Source organism: Lichenostomus cassidix, chromosome 3 (genome assembly GCF_008360975.1).
Source record: "Lichenostomus cassidix isolate B80296 chromosome 3, HeHo_3.0, whole genome shotgun sequence".
Lineage (NCBI taxonomy): Eukaryota > Metazoa > Chordata > Aves > Passeriformes > Meliphagidae > Lichenostomus > Lichenostomus cassidix.
In genome coordinates, this window is record NC_139483.1 from 92,915,703 (window position 1) to 92,935,561 (window position 19,859).

Below are 19,859 nucleotides of genomic sequence, written 5' to 3' on the forward strand. Positions count from 1 at the left end.
CTGCTGAACCATTAGATAGGCTGTAATTGTATTTCTTAGGGTACTCTGAAGAAAGACAAAAATACATCACATTATGTAACTTTGGGAATTAAACATTCCTCCAAATTATCTTTCCCTGTTTCCTTCCATTTTGCAGGACATTATTTTTTATTGTATCATACTAATTTTTACCATAACATATCTTACAGATTATCCTATGTACTGTGTTTTTTATCAGCAGATTTAAGATTTTTTTATGTATTCCTGCTTTTGCACAAACATTTTACATATGAGGACTGTTGTTAATATTAGCCTCATTCCTCAGGTAAAACAAGATGCTTACGTGATACAAACCACACTGATTTAAGTTGTAAATACAAATGTGAACATCAGGGGAATTTATTTGTAACAGTTTGAGATCAAGCACAGGTAAATGGGGATTTTAGACAAAGTGGCCATGGAAGAAAACCATCCCCTTGGACAGTGAATGATAAGACTCTGAGGCACGTGGTGTGATTCTTGGGATTGTCCTGTGCAGGGCCAGGAGTTGGAGTTGATGATCCTTGCGGGTCCCTTCCAACTCAGCATATTCTATTATTCTATAATCAGTGGGCAGAGAAGCCTCCTTACCATCCCATTGCTTTGTTTCTGCAATGGTTTTAGCAAATATAAGATGATCTATGAATGTCTCAAGCTCTGGAGGAATAATGATCTTTTTACCAACAACTGTAGGGTAGTAAAATTATACAATCTAAGTAACTGAAAATTTAGGAAAATTGGAGCCTCCAGACAATTAGTCTGTTTTGGAATGTCACACTGAAGGCTTGTTCTCAGAAATGACACAGCCTCTTCATAGTAATTGACATCAAGGAATGAAATCCCTTTTTATGACATGGAGAAACAATGGCAGAAACTATTCTCACTACTGTCAGAGCAGAAGAGGGCAGCTCTGCGGAGGCTCTTCTTAATTTCAGTAGATGCCTGGAGAGTCACTTCAGCTTGTGTTTGCAGGTTAGCCAAATAGACGACATCACTGTTTGATGATGGTTGGTTCTTGCATGTGATAAAGTTCTTCTTAAATTTATTTTCCTGCAGGAAATAAATGTTGAGTGAAGATGTGTTCCCAAGAAATGAGTGGCAATCTGCATCTTTCCAACAAGCTCAAGAGATACCTTGCTGCTCTGGGTCCCTCACAGAACAGCTTCAGGGGCATTTCTTTTTCACTCCTGCTACTGCAAAGCTTCCCCAACTGGCTTTCCCTGTCCTAATGCTCTTATTTGGCCACACCAAACTTCCTAGAAGGTTTAAACTATACTACACCATGAAAAGACTTGTCATTTGGCATTTGATTTTGTAGTAGCTGTGCTTAGAGCTCTTTGAAAACAAAGTGTCACCACAGCTCTGAATAATTTATCATCCAGAAAACATAAACCAAGACAAAGATGATGTTACAAACAAAGAACAAAACAATGAAAAATTATATGCTAAACTATGCAGGAAGAGCTATATAGATGAAAAAGGACTAAAGAGTTGCTCTCTGATCTTGTAAGCTTCTGCTTAACTACACAACAAATTCATATCTTGACTTTTTGCATGATTAGTTCTTTGTTTCCTTAGGGTAGAAACAGAAAGATCAAGCAGAAGAGTGTAAAAGCTCACCAAAAGCATTATTCAGAAAAAAAGACTACAAAAATGAGGATAAATAGAATAGTGTCTTGCGTAAGGATTGGTACATTAATGAGTTCATTGGAAATGTAAACATGGAGAGGGATTGTCAGAGAGAGCGTAAGATGAGCAACTCAGACCGATGAATAACTGCGGAAGTGGTTAAGACTTCCTGGTCATCAAACATAGTGATGCAAGAAGAGGTTGGGCTAACAGGAATAGGAGCAGCATTCCCCATCATATGCTCAGCTGTGCCTGCCTCTGTGTTTGACTCTAAGTCTCAGTGCTTGTTGGTTCAGCACTCTATTGCCGATCAATAATCAACCAATAATCACGTGGTGTTGTGGGTAAATGGTGATGATTGCTACCCTCTAGTTCTTGCTACTGACTATGAAAAAGAACATAAACATTGGTACTCCTGTGGAGCTCTTGATAATTGAGGCAAACTCAGAAACCCAGACAACCACAGCTCTTAGATATTTTTAATCGACACTGTTGAGGCCACTCAAATCCAGTACAAATGTGCAAGCTAATTTTACAGGATTTCATGTTCTTTCATTAATCAGATTGATTCCTGGAGATGGATATACATAACCAACTTCGATCTGGAGGTTTTCTATGACACTGTATTTGTGTTATATCACAAATTTTATTGGCAAGTGTAAGTGATCAAAATTCTCAATACATTTTGTCATTTGAGATCTCCACAGACTGCTGTTACATCACTGTCTGCAAATGAGCTGCGTAGTCATTTCTAAGCCCGTTTTATTTCCAAAGATGGGGTATATACCACCTCTCTCTACAACATACTTAAGTGAATTGACACAGCCCTCCTCAGTCCCTCAGGACAAAGCCAGGATAAATACAGCCCAGTCACTAAACCTCCTCAAAATTTGAAGGCATCTCTTTGCAGAGTAAAGCCAAGTCTTATATTTGCTTATTTGCCTGCTGTTGACATAGGCTGTTCTTTGGCAAAAGCTCTTGGAGAAACTAAGTACTTTTGTAGTTGTGTGTTCAGAATGCCTCAACATCTACAATACACCTGAAAAGGCCTTTTTTCTGGTTTCTCTCCAATAACTATTTACTACCCTGAGACGAATCAGAAGCAAAGCAGCGGATCAGTAAGCTGTGGATTTTTAGAGGTTGCTTGTACCATAAAGCCCGAGAGCAGGAGCTTGCCAAACCTTATTTCTGGAAGAAAACCATTGGACTTCACAAAATACAGGATAAAGATATTATCTGAAAAATTCCTTGAGAGCAATGTTCCTAAATGCTAAGGTGGGCTGTAGCCCAAAGTCATTCTCAGATTACAATGGCTCTGTTCTCTCTAAGGCAGCAAGATGAGCAACGGCTTGCTGTGGTAGATTAACCTCCTTAGAAAGGGGGAAGCACAAATTGTCACCCTTTCCAGACTTGCTTCGTACCTTGCACTGACATAGGTCACCCAGGACTTGGGAGAGGAAGGTTACATGTTAATGATAATAAAGTTGCTCTTGGTTTTTGTGGAAGATCCTAATCTGCACAGCAAGCATCATTTAGTTCTACCTCAAGTTGCCTTCAAATGCTGGCTGGTGAAATACTTGTGTCTGAGCAGGTTCGACCATATCAAAGTGATTACTATGAAATGTGCATTGGTTTCTGGTAAAAGCTTATTGTACACAACCATTATTTCTGCTGTTTTCTTCACAAAATAAATGAACAGGGATTTAGCATAATATATTGAATTCTTTCTACAAAGAACAGTCAACAGCTTGTTTATAAGATTCTGGAGATAGTACTTTTTCCAAGCAGAACTTCAAGCTTCCACTTTGGACACTGGCAATACCAATGAATGTGGTATTGCCTGCAGCTCATTGTAGCTTTTGACAGTGAGCAAAACCAAATATAATATTAAAAACTTTAAAAAAATAGTACCTTTCAGAAATAAACTCTATCCTTTCAGCCATATTCTGAAGTGAAAAATATTAGAATGCTGCAGAACAGCCCTAGCCTCATATAATTCAAATTTACTGATATTGAGAGCCAACAGTTACTGCACCACCACCTTGCAAGATTCCATGCCTAAGCTCTCAGCCAGGGGGTCTGGGCATGGCTCAGGGATGCACTGCACTCTCAGATGTTCACAGTCTAGTATCAGCCTCACTCACAGAGAAATTAATTCCCTAATGGGATTCCAACTTTAAAATAATAGTACTTTAATGGAGACAGCAAAATAAAAGTATACTTTAAAAAAACAAACATTACCTCTTAGTGTAATAGTTTTATTTGTATGCATTCAATAGCACACAGGGTTTTTCACAGGAATATAAGCATAACAATAGTGACATGTTCATATTAGATCTGACCAGCATTCCATTTCAAAGGACTCAAAAGCAGATTCAAGAAACTTCACAGGAAGTAACAGCAGGATAAACTGCTCCCAGAAGTTTCTGCTTAATCCCCACGGATGTAATGCTTGGCCAATTTCACAAAACGTGTAGACTTATACCCCTTAGAAAAGTAATATACATATAGAAAAATCTGTTTTTCTTATAGATTTCTGTACAGTAATATTTACAATATATTGCAAACATTTCAGTTTTATCTCATTGCAAATACTTGCTTCCAGGCCATAAACCCCAGACTTTGTACCTTTTTCCTGTCATGCTACAGCTGCAGACATTGTCCCTTGTCACAGCACTGGAGAACCATGAAACACTTGGGTATGAACAGCAGTTTGTTCTGCACGCTTGCACCCCATTTGACTAGTTTTGTTTACACAGTTCTAATCAAACAAAATAATCCAATTTATGACTTGCCTTTGTCATCAGCCACCATTTTTGGCTCCCTAGAAGGCTGGAAAACCAACTTGGTTGTTAAAACTTCTATTCAAACTGCAGCAGCCTGCTTTTTCCCCAGCTTAACGCTAAAGCTGCAGAATTTCACCCCTCCCAAAGCATGTCTTTTATAATCAAATAGTTTTAAAAAGAAAATAAAATAGAAATGATAAAAAAGAAATAATGATTTTTTTTTTTTAGAAAAAGACAGGTAGTGGCTAACATTAGCAAGTTTTTCTTGTTTTGGGTATGACTAAAAGACCCAGCAGAAGAAAGGAAAACCCTTTACATGTAACAATAATGGGAGCTGAATGAACACCAGAGCTCTCATCATTTGGAAAAAGCACTGAATTACCCATTCCCAAGACATATGGAGAAAGAAAGATTGTAATCTATTTTTGTTCTGACATATAGGAAATGTAAATTATTAGTCTCTGCATAAGGTATTATTAAAAAAAGGGAATATATAGCTTATCAAGCAAAGATCTTAGACAGGTCCACATAATCTCTGAAATAAATGGGAGTGCTTGGGATTCCTACAGAGTTTGAACAAAGCCATAGAAATTTTGCCACATTAGTGTGGAAAGTCACCTGAACCCTACTGAACTATTCACAAAGATAAAAAGTGGGATTAAAAAAGTATTCAGAATGGGTCCAGGTCTGATTTCACTAACTTCTGCCATAAAACCCTCATGAGTTTCCAGAAAGGCTAATGTTCAGTATTTTCAAGCAAATTAAACACATTTCTTCCTAATATTGAAAACTCATGAGCAATACATCTTTTATCTTAACTTTTGAGAGCTGCTCAACTGAAAGTACAAAAACAAACAGAAGTTTGAAAATCAAACCAAAGATTTCCTAGGAAATAAATTAATTCTCTTCTCCTGTGGCAGGGCACTGGATGGTAAGTCAAAAGATTTTTCGCACTCTAAGCTGTTTAAAGTCATCCATGTTTTCAAAGAAACCTGTAAAATCTGTAGCTCTGATATAGAAATATATATGTGGTACAGCATCTTTCAAAGGGAGCATGAAGAGAACAGATACGTCAGATTGTGTTCCTGACTAATAAACCTAGACCATGTCCCTTAAAAAATCTGCACCCTAAAGTGTATAAATTTTATCCTATTAGCAGCATCTTGAATTGAAGTTTTCTGAGAATCATCTTTTTATAACAATGTAACAAATATACAAGGAGATTTCATTATTAAAGAAAATATCCACATACACTACCTTCTCTCTAAGTTTGAAGGAGCTCACACAAACTATTTAGTTTTCTCCTAACTGAAAAGTGGTTTCAGCAATTATTTTATCTGGAATTGTTATCTAGTTATCTTGAGAACTTCAGACATGTAGACCTAGGTACCTAACACTAGAAACAGAAGACAAATGCCTTGCATTTCCAACCTGGTGCTGTAATTGAGAACTAACCATCCAAGGACTGACAAGCAAATTTAAAACCCATGGAAATGCAACTCTAATGATATTTAGCTGATGTTGATGAGCTCTTCGAGGGCAACTCTTTCACAACCATAACACAAAGTCAGCTTTTAACCTCTGCAGGACCAACAGGTCACGTCAACATTATGCCAGTCAGGCAGCTTTCACAGACAGGCATCAGTGCAAACGAAAGGGAAAGTGGCTTTGGGTTGGTTTTTTTTGTGTTGCTTTGTGGTTTGTAATGTTCACATGGAAATGCTCTGATTTTCTAGCAAGCAATGACAGATTGGGGTGTCTGAGGCATAGCCAGCAAATTCCATGCGTTATTGCAGAGGCCTCATTCACTACACTAAGGATCCAAAGTATCACCTTTTAAAACATGCTTAGCTCAGGAAGCACAAAGGAAGCATTTTACTGATGATATTAAGGTTTTGTCTACACTGGGTGCCATCAGGACATTCCTTGGCCTGGCTGTGCCCCAGCATGCCTTCTTGCCTTGCAGTGCAGCCTTGCACAGCCCTACTGCAGACCCACACTAGGGTAGTGTGGCTTTCACAGACTGGCACAGTTTCCTAACGTGATTCTGCTAGAGCCTGCTCACTCACGGCATAAAACTAAAGGGGTTACACCACAAGCTGCCAAACCTTGCAATGTTTGCAATGTCAGACTCAGGCACACACTGCAAACTGTACTGTTCTGCAAGGCAGAAACAACGCAAAACCTCCCTCAATACCTGTTTCTTGGAGCCGTGCTCCTTGAAGTATTTTTGCTATTCTTTCCCAATGGCTGAGGCAAGCTGTGTGACAAACTAGCAAGAGCAAACTAGATGGATACAAGGTACATCAATTTGGCTTGAACAGTCTCAGAGAAAGAGAGGTTTGGCAGGAATTTAGCTTACAACGTGTTTGCCAAGTATCTCAGACAAAGCTGGCACAGTTAGTCCTCACCAGCCAAGCAAATGATGTTGAATGATGTCAGGATGAGCTCTGATCAAACAGCCCTGGTGAGATAGAGACTTGGAACATCCAGGTGGAGTCTGTTTGCAAGGGAACACCTGACCCAGAGGTTATTGCCACTTCATTCCCACTTTCTTCCCCCACCCCTGTTGACAAATTCATTGCTAGAAAGAGATGGCTGCACAACACAGACCTTCTGTCACAGCCTGGACTGACATCCTGAGGCAGTGAGCTGATGTTGAGTATTGTGGATGGCAGCTGCTGCCACACTTTGCTTTTCCAGGGGCTTTTGTTTCCTGCTGTCTCGCTGGGGCACAGTTCACAATCTCCACTTGTCATTGCAGTCTTGGACATCCTTGGGCTTAACAAGAGTGAGGATTCCAGGGGATGGGGGAGAAGGTAGGAAGCAATAATAAAATACAAAACTTGGACAAAGCAGACATAAGCCAGATGAGGAAAAGGTATCTTCCTGGGTCTGGTTTTGTTCAACTTCCAAGTCAACAATTCTGAAGAAAGAAGAAAAATACTGTCATTTGTTATTTATATCAGACAAACACAAGGTGATACTCTAAAGATTTTATTCAGCTGCTTATGGCTATTGCCAACATAGTAAATTACCCTCCCAGGAGACTTCCACTTGAATAATGCCCATTCATTTAAGAATGATGAGAAACTCAAGGAGGATGCAGAGTGAACCCTTTTCTAAGAATAAAGTAGAACTGACAGTGAGAGAAACTGAACTGCAGAGGTGAACCCAGACAGCTTTCCACCAAGAAACAGCAATGTCCATTTTGCCAAGGACCTTGGTTTTCTGAAGCTCACAACCCACACTCTGCAATCTTTACTCTGATGAAACATGCTAAAGAACCTGATCCTCCAAACAGCTCTCTTATTTACGTGGTGCTCCACCAGGTCCCGGAGAGCTCATGAAAAATTAAACAGAGAACATAAAATATGAATGGAATGATCACTGGCCCATAAAAGCTCTGCAGTTCTTGAAGGGTTCTTTATACGTAACAAATGTTGGGATTTCAGAAATGAGGTTTCTGCCTCATTGTCCAAAGAAGGTGCAACAATTTTCATGCCTCTGTATAAAACAAGGAACTTCCAAGGATATGCCTGGGAGCACCAGGAAGAGCACATTGCTCCCCAGCACAGCACAGCAGTCCACTGCCCTTTAAAAAGCAAACTAAACAGAGCCAAATACTTGGATATTGTAAAAACATACAGATATCCAACCTGATGCTCTATTGTCAGAGAAAGTGTAGGACTGAATGAAAATTTTGATCAGAACTACAAAACTAATCTTGCAATCACGTGGTGATAACAACTCTCTCCTTAAATTCTGTCCAGTAAATGTAATATTTAACTTATGGTAACTGTTGATGACCTTTGGCCTTTATTCTGAGTGCTGTGTACAGGTATTTTTAGCTGACCTTTCTGAACTTCCTCCTTCTGTGGCCTAAATGACAAGTATGTTTTGATTTTCAAAAATTACCCTACAGCTGAGATCCAACAGCTGCAAGTCAGCCCTAGTAGTCTTAAAATTAGTTTTATAAATAAGGACCCTCTGATTAGTCTTTCCTAGGCTGTCAAAAATTTTGGTGCTGAAGGAAATTGCTACCAGTGTAAAGTATTCCCTTGTTCTAGGTATTAAAGTCATTGCAGAATGAACATAGAGTCACTTGAATAAACTTCATGGAGATTTTCTCACCACCTTGTTAGGCTATGTACTACCATTTTATCTTACATGGTAAAAACAAAATGCCATTGAAAAAGCCCCTATGAGGTTACACTGGTTCAGCCCCTGGTATTTCCTACCCCCTACCCTTGCCTTTGCCCTGGTGCAGCCACCTCGTATGCAGCCTGCATGCTCCCTGGGGTGCAAACCAGCATCTCCTGCCTCAGCTGCAGCACTGGACGTGCTTAGCACCCTGCAAATGGATGGGGAAAGGGCCAGCTGCTCCATCTGGGGCCAGCTCTGTGGTAAGGACCGTGGCTCTGGCCCTGGACCCTACCCCCATCCGGGGCATTCAGGAGCAAACAGGCTTTTATCGGGTTGTTTTTCTCGCATAGTTCATGCTTGCTGGAATCTGCCTCTTATTTAGCAAGGCTGGCAGCTCCAAGGAGCTTCACAAAACCACCACCTTCCTCATTTTGTTTTATGTATCTCCCTGGCCTTTTATCACAGAAGGATGATCGAGAAGAAATGATTAGTTCAGGAGAGCTCTTTCTTCTCTCTAATGTTATTTGGGAAAGGATTTGTTACATAACAACACTTCTTTTAAGTTGTCAGCCGGATACCTGAGAACATTCTTATCTGCAAGGCCTTGAAAAGTTTGTGTAAAATTGCTCTCTCCCTGTCTTCCTCCTCTTGCAGGAAGAAAATAGGCTTTTGAGAAAAATTCTAATTCTAAAAGTGAACCGAATTTCACATCATTAAAACCAGTTTCAAGTAAGCAAATGGATTTTTGCATTATAGGGATTAAAGGAATTTAGAGTGACAACCTCACATCCACATAGGAATGAGGCTCAAGCACAATTCTCCACATTCATAAGGCCCACATGCTCTATCAACAGCTCTATCTGCACCAAATGATGTCCTTCTCACGCATCAATTACGAACTGTCAGAAAATATGCATGTAACCCTTCATATCAAGACCTACTCATGCAATTTTTAAATACCTCACTGTAAGCTGGGGCAGTTATCCTAGGGACTTTATGTACTGGAAGGAGAAAAACTGTTATCTCCTAAATTATCAATACCAAAGATTCCATGAATATAGCTCTTTTTCAGGAGATCATATGCAAAATAAACACTGCTTTTATGAAACCCAGGACATCGACTTTTACCAGCAGTGAAATTGTCCTGCTTCTGTCTGTGAAGTAATTGATTTCTAAGCCTAGATCTACACTTTTGTGTTAATTATCTTTAGAGTAAAACTGTGAAGTATCCCTCTGACCAGTTAAACCACACAACCCATTCCCAATTACCAGCACCAAACCACATGGCAAAACCCATTGCAGAGGAAAACCCAAAGTCCCTGAAATGCTACAAGGTCACCTGGAACAAACTTTTATGGTCCCAACAGAAAGCGGTGGAGGAAATAAGATTGCTAGCAGGGGCACTGACTCAATTTTGCTTTCCTGATACTGGGGGGTGCCTGTGTGTAAGGGGAAGGAGAGAGAATCAAGGAAAGTAAAGAGGGGAAAACTGTAGCAGTGTAGTATAAATACGGTACACTCCTGATGAGTAATAGTTTCAACAGTATAATATAAACACAGTGTATTCCTAATTAGTAGTAGTCCATTCAGTCTGTAATTCAAATAACTGTAACTAAGGGTTGAATACTGTTCTAAAGCTTTTTTCTAGCATTTATTACAGCAGAAATTAGAGGAAACAAGCTATTTGCAAAGCAGGAATCTGCAAAGTGCAGGCATCCTTCACAGACACTGACTTTTAATTTCCTGTGGGGAGACTGATCTAAACCTGGCAACCTGGTAAGCTGCAAGCAAATTTACTTGTTTGTATTTTGGTTTTTGAAACAACACGGATTTCTGCTTTGCAAAAAAGCCATACTTGGAACATGTGGTAAACACAATACATTTTCCTTCAGCCCTTCCTGAAAAGACTAATATAAACCATGGGAGGTCAACTGCTCCCTAAAAGGGAAAGAGAAACACAAATTGCCAGGGCGAGGCTTTGCACACACCTTGAGTTCACCAGGCTGCAACGCATGCTGAATGAAGCCATCACGCCAGTTCCTGCATCACCTTGTTAGTCTCCTTGGCTTTCTTACACGTGTACAACCATTTGATTATCCGAGCGTTGCGCTCAATCACGGAGGTGCTGCTGGGGACCTGCTCCGTGAGTTCATCCTCCAGCAGCCCCTCATCGCCGCTGTGCCTCGTGAACTCACTCTCAGATGTTGCCACGCTGATGCTGCGGATCTTGAAGGAGACATTGTCAGACACTACTGAAAAGTTCTCTCTCCCAAGATCCTCAATGACCTCCTGCTCCAGGCCACAGTATTTGAAAAATGTTTCAAACTCAGCGAAGGACTTGGAGTAGCGAGAGCTGATGTCCGACTGGGAGCGATGGAGACCTCTCCTCTTCACCTCCTTGACCTCTTCAGGAAGTGTACTGAGTTTTGAGGGTCTTTCATGCTCTGTTGCACATACCCCTGCCCCTCCAGTGCTCACAGGGACAGCCTGCACCGCTCCATGCTCACTTGGCTCACGGTCACCATCTTTTGCTGAGAGAATCTCGTTGCTCTCGGTGGCTGCGATGTCTTCCATGACTCTGGGCAACTCAGGTGAAGCCAACTGCTTCTCCTTTACGGACCCATGGAAGATCCTCCTCACCAAGTTCCCTCGTGAGCTGTCCTGGCTTTGACCTTTCCCAAGCTCGCATTTCTGACGGTAGATCACCAGGGAATCCGGCCGCATCTGCCTCTTGGTGCTGCGCCGGGCGATGGGGGGGCCGTGCTGCAGGGGGGCTCGGCAGGAGCTCACCGCCTTGCCCAGCTCCAGGGGCTTCGCGCCCGGCCCCCTGCCCAGCTCGCCGCTCACTGCTCTGCTCTCCACCGAACAGGTCTCGCTGCTGCTCTCCGAGGCTGAGCTGAGCGCGATGACGGGATCCTGCCTGGTGCTGATGACCTGCTGGCTCTTTACGTACTTGGCCTTATCGGCGGCCAGTCTCTCCACGGCACTTTTCCTGCCCGGCTTGCCGGCCTCCAGCTGCCTGCGGAGGTACTCGGGCCCCTTGTTGAGGAGCCGCAGGGGGAGGGAGGAGTGCAGGTCGGAGATGGCGTGCATTCCCACGGCCCGGGAGACTTCAGCTGGCATAGCAGTTTCAGGGACGCGGAACCTGCCTCTAGTCCCGGGAGGGAAGGGGGATTACAAAAAAAAAAAGGCAAAACGCGGTGTAGGACAGGCTGGTCGCGGAGCCGGCGCTGCTCCGAGGGCCGCGCTCCCCTCACCGTCGGGGCGCCGCGTGTCCCGCCCGCGCCCCACGCCCGCCCGCCGGCCGGCACCGCCACTCCCGGCCGGCACAGCCAATCCCGGCCCGCAGGAAGGCAGCGAGGGAGGCAGGGAAGGAGGCAGGAGCCGCCCTGGTGGGGGTGGCAGCGGCCCGGCCCCCGCCACCTCCCGCGGGGCTGGGGCTGCGGGGCACGGCGCTGCGGGGGCGCGGGGAGCCTCCTGCTCCGACGCCGCGGCACTCGGAAGGTTTGCTCCCCTCGGAAACATCTCTCCCGGGCCCCCACTTGGGGACGGGGCGCTGCTTTAGAGCCTGACCCAGCAGACCTCAGCCCATCTTCCCCTCCGGAGGGCACCACCTCGCCCCGCTCCTTTCGCGGCCCCTCCGCTGGTTTCCCTGCCCGGCCGTGCCGGCTGCTGCGCTCCAGCAGCAAGCTTTGGAATGATGGGGAAAGGACGGGACTCGGGCTTCCAGCGCACAGCGGAGGCACGCCGGACGGGCAGCACAGATATGCCTCCAGCTGTGCCCCCAGCTGTGCCTCCAGCTGTGCCTCCAGCTGTGATAGCAGCATCCTGCCTTTCCCGGGGCATCGGCGGCAGCAGGGACACCTTTGTCCCTGGCCCGCAGCTGTGTTGAGGCTGTGCAGGAGTAAAGTGCTGTGGAATGACATTAGTCTGAATTGCGTGTTGCAAACCTTTGGAAGCATAGGGCAGAATTCCCGTCTTGGGCTGGCAATTCTGAGCAGGCAGGGCAGAGCCATTGGCTGTTATGTAAACACCTGAAAATGAGACGTGTAAGTCATAGGTAATCACCTGGCCAGTCCAACTTTAACTCGTGATCTCATGTGAGATGCACTGAGGCCAATAATAACTGAATTATAGATAACTTTTCTTCTTACATGGCAAACAAAAGCCAATTTATATCTGCAAATTTTTTCATGCATATTTTTTGTTGGTTTGGTTTGGCTTTAGTTTGTCTATTACTTCTGGGGGAATACTAGAATGCTTTTGTGGTTATTGGTCCATACTTCATCTTTACAATCACTAAATGGTAGCAAACAAGTTTAGAAAGGAAGGGATGAGCCTCCCTGTCCTCATTATGAAGTTTCAGGGTACACCACTTTGCTACCAGCAAGATTCTCATTGTGACAAGATAAAGGTTATGAGCAACCCTGGACTCTGAGTTTGGGTGAGCTCTTCAGTGAAGACCTAGAAACATACAAAACAGAAGTATTCTCTTGCCAACGTGGTTCTACTGCTGGTTTTCCCCTTAATTTTACATTATCTTTGTTCCTAGACATGTAGATGTGAACTTTAGAAGCCCCATAACACATACGACTGCCTCTCCTGTTCACAGCAAGGATCCCAGATGCGATGCTTGCCTGAATCAGGACTGAAACTTGTGACATGCTTTGAGATCACTTAGGGTGAAATTCTTGTTGATATGTAGAATGGGTGCAGTTTTTTGAGAAAGAACCTTTTTTCTTCTACAGGTGTACAAGTAGAACTTGTTCACGTGACACTTAAAAATCAATATTCTCAAAAACTGAGAGACAATAATAAAAGTTTAAGCATAGTTAATTACTAGGGAACACTTTCCTGTTAAAGTGGCTCATACACAGCTGTGTCAGAGTGTAGTTAATATCATTACATATTTAAATGCTTCATGGGATGCTGAGCATATAGAGAAGTTTAATGTCTTCTGACAATGAATCTGAGCAATAAGCTGATAGATGTAATGAATTTAGTAAGGAGATACTAATGTTTCATTCCCATATAGACAAATCTGCCTCAGTTTTTTCCTTCACCATTTTTCTTGGAGTTCTGTGGGACTGCATAATGTAATAACACGTATTCACATTTCTCTCTGCATTTTAGTTGGTGTTTGTCCCAAATTCTGCTGTCTTCTAGAAGCTTTAAGAACTTACAAAAAATACCATTTGCGTACATTTGAAATAATGAAAAAAATGAGCACACATAAGTATCAGTAAGAGGGGTCTTATTAAATAACTACAATTAATTTATCAAAACTGTTCATTCACTCCTTGCAATATTATATCATTTTTCTCAGTAAACAATAGCTTTGTGTTTAGAGTTGATCTACAAAACCAATTAAAAAACGTGGTTTTGATGGAAAAAAATGGTTTAAAACATTTAAAAAATTGAGACGTTTTCTCTTAGAATGTCCTTGGTTTTAAACGCATGAAAGACAAATCTGGACACTTTTGATGGAATATTTTCATTTTTCAGTCAGTTTCATCCCCCTCTCACTGACAAAAGAAGATGAAAGTTTTGATTTTCCATGAAGTGCATGTCACAAGAAATTTCTCATGAAAAATTGCAACAGCAATTTTCAGCTGTCTTTTCAGATATGTGAGACACTTTACCCTGAGAATCCTGGGTGATGACAACAACATTTAAGGGGAAGAGGAGTCTTCCCAAGGTCAGAAAACATTGCGAGCGACAAAATTTTATCATCATCCTGTCTCCCTTTAATAAGGTACATCAATATAGCAGCTGCAAAGTTACATGGTATTTTAAATATATTGAGGTCACATATTTTAAAACCTAAATGCATTTCAGTTTAAAATATGATTCTGTTATTTTAATTACTTATATTTGTATTTTTTGGAATTAGCTCTTTTATTTATGGATATATTCTTACAGTATTCAAAGAAGAGGGAGCCATTGCATTTCTTCTTTCTGGAAAGCAGAGAGGAAGAGTGTCTCATGAGAGCCCCAAGCAAACCACCTTTGCCCCTGTCCCAGGACATGCTTGCAGATAATAAAATGGAAATAAAAATGGGTGCAGCAGCACCCATCCCTCAGCCTGTCAGCTGCCATCAGTCTCCCTCTGGCACCAATACATTAGGCAAAGGAAGAGAAACAAGTCCTGCACACATGAAGCCTGAGCTGACACAGCGAGTTTTCCCACAGGAGGGGAGTTCTACAGAACACCTTTGAGTAAGCTGGCATTTAAAATCATCACTAAACACAAAGCAGCTAAATTTTATGTGAGGTAAGAAAAAACACTTCTCACTGTTTTTATTAATAAGAGACGTTTTCAGGGCACAGCTAGAGACTGAGCCAGAGGAAAGCCAGAAACAGCTGGTGCAATGGCACTGCAAGCAAACAGTACAATGTGTGCAAAGCTTAGGTCATTGCTGTCACTGCTCCCACCCCATTGCCAGTGTCAGTGACATGCTAATTTATAGGGGTCAAAGGGCAAAAGTGAAGTGGTGGCAGTGGGAGGTAAAGGCAAGGAGGAAAGGGGATCTCAAGCCCTAACAGAAATGGGGTGCTCCCATTTTGGAGACTACCAGAACAACTGTGACCCAGGACTGGGGTTTCTCCTCGCCAGCAGTTCTCAGTGCTGGGTGCAGGTATTCCAGCCCACATCAGAGGGTGGTTCTCTTCCTCTGGGACACTGAGTGGTGCCACTGAGTGTCCTGTTTGCTGCATTGGGGTGATGGAAAGCAGCCACAACACAGAAATGAACAGTTTGTTTCCAAACAGCTCTCTCCAGTGGGGAAATTTTAGGCCTTTCATCATGAAATCAGTGACAGTCCCAATTCACTCCCAGATTCACACACTACAAGATACAGGCATGCCTGTACATCTTCAGGCAGACTTTTAGGAGTCTGGGCTTGAGCACTGTATGGCAGAGGCAGACCCGTATCACTTCTATGTCTTCTTTTAGCCTCTCCCACCACTATCAGGTTGCTTAGCATCCTTTTCCATCCTTGTGATTTTGGGTTATTTCCTTCCTTAAACAGCTTGGCATCTTAATCAGAAAACATCTTCCTCCTAAAATCAATCCAGCTTGTTCACTATTGTCATTAGTGGGCTTCATTTTTTCAGTAGAATTTTGGAAACCCCAGGTGTACCATTTTCCAGGTTGAACAACCATGATGGATCTCAACAGGACTGCATAATTTACACCACAGTGATTCATGACAACATATGGGGAGCCTTATTAGAACAAAGAGCATAAGAAAAATGATGGAATATCACAGTGAGAGCAAGAGATGAAAGGGAGAACAAATGCAACATGCATTACACCAGGCAGTGACAATGGGGAAGGTGCAAGCCATAGCATGCTTGTTTCCCTTTTTATGCCCTTTTGTTCTTGCAGTACATCTGAGCCTACCCTACTTCCTTTTTTCATACACCTCTGACATGTCTAAAATGTAAAAATGAAAAAAATCCAATCCAGGTTTGCTTGTAGCATATTTAAGTGTATGTTAAAATGTAGAGATTGAATATTTTGATTTGAAAAGACTGACATGTTTATCATTCTGTCTGATCAAATTCACTGAGTGATTTGGAAGAGAGGAAGAGCCACAGTTTTCACAGTAAAATACAGCTATGATGCTGTAAACGATGTAAGTTAACTCCCAGAACAACTCTGATCCTGAAACAGATTCCTTGATTTTTGAATTGAGATACTTCATAAGTGAATGTGTGTTATGTGTGTTAAAATAAACTTCACATTCAGTGAAAGGTTCTTACTGTTGCTTCTGTCGTGTATGGGTTGGATAAATGTTCCCACAGTGTTCCCCATAGGCACAGCCATAACTTGGAGTTGTACAGCTGCCTCTCTCAGTGGTTGCAACACCCTCTGCCAATCAACCAAGCTCATACACAGTCTCTTCACCCAACACAGGGATGGGTCAGGGCATTTCTTAAATACTTTATGGATTTTATAGGCAGCATTGCTGCATTTCACCAGCATATTTATCCACACAGTTTTCCTCTGTAAAGGTCCTGCTAGCCTAGTCTCATGTACTGTTAGCTTTGGTCATAGCAAAATCTTTTCACCTAATATAAAGCGAATACCCATAAAGGGTTTAAAGCCATAGAGATCCCTGTTGTTTTAGGGAACTTCCAGCATCTGTGTGTCACCCCTCTGCTGTCTTCTTGCCTGGCAGATGCCTAAAACAATCAGTGCAAAGTTTTTGCTGTTGCTGTGCCAAGGCAGTACATGTCTATCCATGGGCCTAAGCACTTGGGAGATACAGTGCATGCTTACGTCCCAAGAATTCCACTGTGTGTTCACACACAGGCAGATTAGGAGGCTGAAAGGTCACTAATTATTGAAATTCTGACAGAGAATTGCCTGTTGTCTGTTATATATAATTTGTATTGTGCTAGTTGGGATGTTCACCTGGCAAGTGTGCGAGACAATCTTCCTCTCCCAGATTTGGAGCAAACTTTCAAAATTGGATTTCTTGCTTCCCAACACAGTAGTTATAATGGGAGTTTTTAGTTCATTGTCACTCAGATTCTGTTGCTGAAAACATTTATGTTTTGCTTGTCTAATTAGAAATTTACTGAAGGTAATGGACAGAATGTATGCAGCTAGGAAGTGCATGGATTTTTAGTTACTCTTGCAAAGTGGAAGAATTTAAACAGGGAAGGTTGAAAAAGTCTCACCTTTGCTGCTGTTTAAGGTGTTCACTGGAGATGTGCGTTCAAATCACAAAATTTTATCTAAAAACTTCCTCTCCTCTACCGTACTTGCTGACATGCTGTTATAAGCTCTGCCAGTCTCATTTTCAATTATACAGACTTGAGTTTAGAAATAAACAAGAGGATAATATTCATATTTGAAAATCCCAGTGATACATAGGAACCGAACAACACTCAGAGCAGTCTTCGGACTTCTGAGTGTCCTACTAGCTTATGGAAGTGTTGGCCCACTGTCACGGTCCACTCATGAGCAGACGCGTGATGGTTCATACCAGCTACGATCTCAGAGTGCAAAAAGGAAAAGAAAACACAAAATGCAACAAGTCAAGGGAGTTAAATTTCAATCCAAGGGGGAACTTTATTAATTTGGCCTGTAAAGCGGCCTGCGATAGAGAGAGAGAGAGAGAAAATTGGGAAAAGATGGGGAGAAAAGGGCAGGAAAGGGGCTATAGCTACCACCACGGGTCCACAGACGTCCGGCGTCCCTGGAGTCCCGGTCAGTCGGCGTTCCTTGGCCTCTGCAAAGATCGATGTGATCTTTCGGTGGGGAAGATCTTTGGAGTTCAGCCACTCCAAAGCTGTATTTTATGCTAGTCCATACACCTGGTCCCTCCTTGCCAGCCGCCTTTGCCCCCCCTTAATTCTCGTGGAGATTTGCCAATCTCCACTTGGCAGGGTCAGGGGAGGAGTGTCCGAGGCATGGTCGGCAGGTTTTTCACAATGGGTGTCAGGGCAACGGGTGCAAAGCCTTCGTCACATACCCACATTGGCAGGCACAAGGCCTTTGTTCTGTATCAGCTCAGGCAGGTGCAAAGTCTTCGTTCTGTACCACCTTAGGCAGGCACGAAGCATTCGCTCCGCACCAGCCTTAGGCAAGTACACAGCATTCTCTGCATAAGTCCTGCACCTGTAATTTCTGATGAGAAATGTTGAGACAGAACTCGATTCTTGGATCGACCCTTACACCCACTCAGACACTGACTGCTGGAAATCCCATTCCCTATTGGTCTTATCCATTTTCTGTAGATTATATGAAATATTTTATAACAAGGGATGAGTCACTAAACTCAAAATGTTTCTATTAAGGCAAAAATTTTGATACGTTTTCCTTGAGAGAATGCCCATCATAGAGCTCCTTTTAAATGTAACTGAATAAATTTGTCCAACACTATGATGGACACAGCTCCTAATGTTTAAAGAAACTCATCTGTCAAACACCAAAACACTAGAAATATCACCTGAGGTGCAAAGTACCAGAACTTGGAATGTACAGATATGTATAAGATGTGAAGTCTGTCATCTTCTGTCCAAGGTTTTAACAGCAAATTGGATGAGATCATGATGCTTCTTTCCCAAGGATTTCTTGTAGTCTCTCTGAAGATACAGCTATCAATTGCTTAATCTTTCTTATCAGTGATTGCAAATTTAAAAGTCTGTCCTTATGAAATCTATGGAGAACTGACCAATGTTTTATCTGTACTTCCTATGTATTAATTTGGGGCTAGAAGAGCTCTTGCATGGTCTCTCTAGCAGAGTCATTGGCAAATGAAGTCTGCATGTTACCTTTCCACTGTAGGAGCCCATGTTTTTCATTGCTGAGATACCTTGCGGTTTTTGATGATATTTCAGTGCTTAGAATCTTTCCCAGATCCCTAAGGATGTGGGTTGGCAGTTCAGTTCTTGATGGATGTGTGATAATTAAAGCAGACTGTTGGAGTACAGGCTGTTTAAGGACTCCAAAGGGTGATTGGTTTTTACTGTTTAGACATGAGAAATATGCAAATGTAGGAAAACTGATAAATGTGCTTCTATGTATTCATGCAGCATTTTTTCTTCCCCCTTCTAAGTATTTCCAGGTGTCCTTCAGTTTGCTGATGCAAGAGCTCCTTTCAGAGTTTAGATGGGAAAATGAACTAATTTATCAAGACAGTTGCCCTGCCAAGGACAAACGTTTACATTTAATAGTCATCAGTCACTATACCTCTGGAGGTGTGGTGGTTTGTCCTGTTAACTTTCTAAAGGACTCTTGTACAGTTCAGACATAAAAGGCAAATATCTTCCAAGCTTAAAAGGGAGCCTGGACTCTGCCCTGTCTGTATGTACAGAGGAGATAGATAGACTATGTCTCCTTGGCTTGGCTTTGGGAATCAGCACAAGCTATTGGCTATTCCCAACTATCTTATTTGGCTAACAAGTGAGTTAAATAGTGTAGATGTTGTCAAATCACGTCTGGTTTAGTCTTGGGACCAGAGAGCAAATCTGAGCCCACAAATGCAATTCTGAATCCCCACGATGAATTTAATTAATTATCTGTTTGACCTTCTCTAGATATTCACCATGACATGCAGCAGTTTTATATGTAGGCTAATTCTGAGTTCGACTGAGTCTGTTTGATAATTTTCAGCTTTGATTTAGGAAGATGAGTAAACTTTTGTTACACTATTGAGTTGTGTATTAACTAAGCTGGGCAGCATCTGTGTTGCAAGTGGGTTCTCTGACACAGTTGTTCACATGGTGAAATGGAGCCTTGTCTTGCCCTTTGCATTTCAGTCC

The 19,859-nt window shown here is 42.3% G+C and overlaps 1 protein-coding gene across 2 annotated transcripts; it reads right to left on the minus strand.

Moving 5' to 3' along the window:
- Positions 1 to 357: 357 nt before the first annotated feature.
- Positions 358 to 11,967, minus strand: FAM110C (family with sequence similarity 110 member C). Of its 2 annotated transcripts, XR_014851090.1 has the most exons (3): positions 10,568 to 11,967; positions 7,047 to 7,359; positions 358 to 1,068 (listed from the first exon to the last, which is right to left on the minus strand). XR_014851090.1 is itself a non-coding variant. In XM_085056732.1 (2 exons), exon 1 carries the CDS (start codon positions 11,700 to 11,702, stop codon positions 10,608 to 10,610), a length of 1,095 nt encoding a protein of 364 aa, XP_084912858.1. In that variant the 5' UTR covers positions 11,703 to 11,967; the 3' UTR covers positions 3,892 to 7,359; positions 10,568 to 10,607. The 2 variants fall into 2 exon arrangements, 1 of the variants encoding a protein (XP_084912858.1); XM_085056732.1 differs by lacking the exon at positions 358 to 1,068 and having other exon boundaries at positions 3,892 to 7,359.
- Positions 11,968 to 19,859: the final 7,892 nt, after the last annotated feature.

Bases quoted from the DNA above. Each gene is read 5' to 3' on its own strand.
- FAM110C (XM_085056732.1), bottom strand. From the start codon at position 11,702: ATGCCAGCTGAAGTCTCCCGGGCCGTGGGAATGCACGCCATCTCCGAC.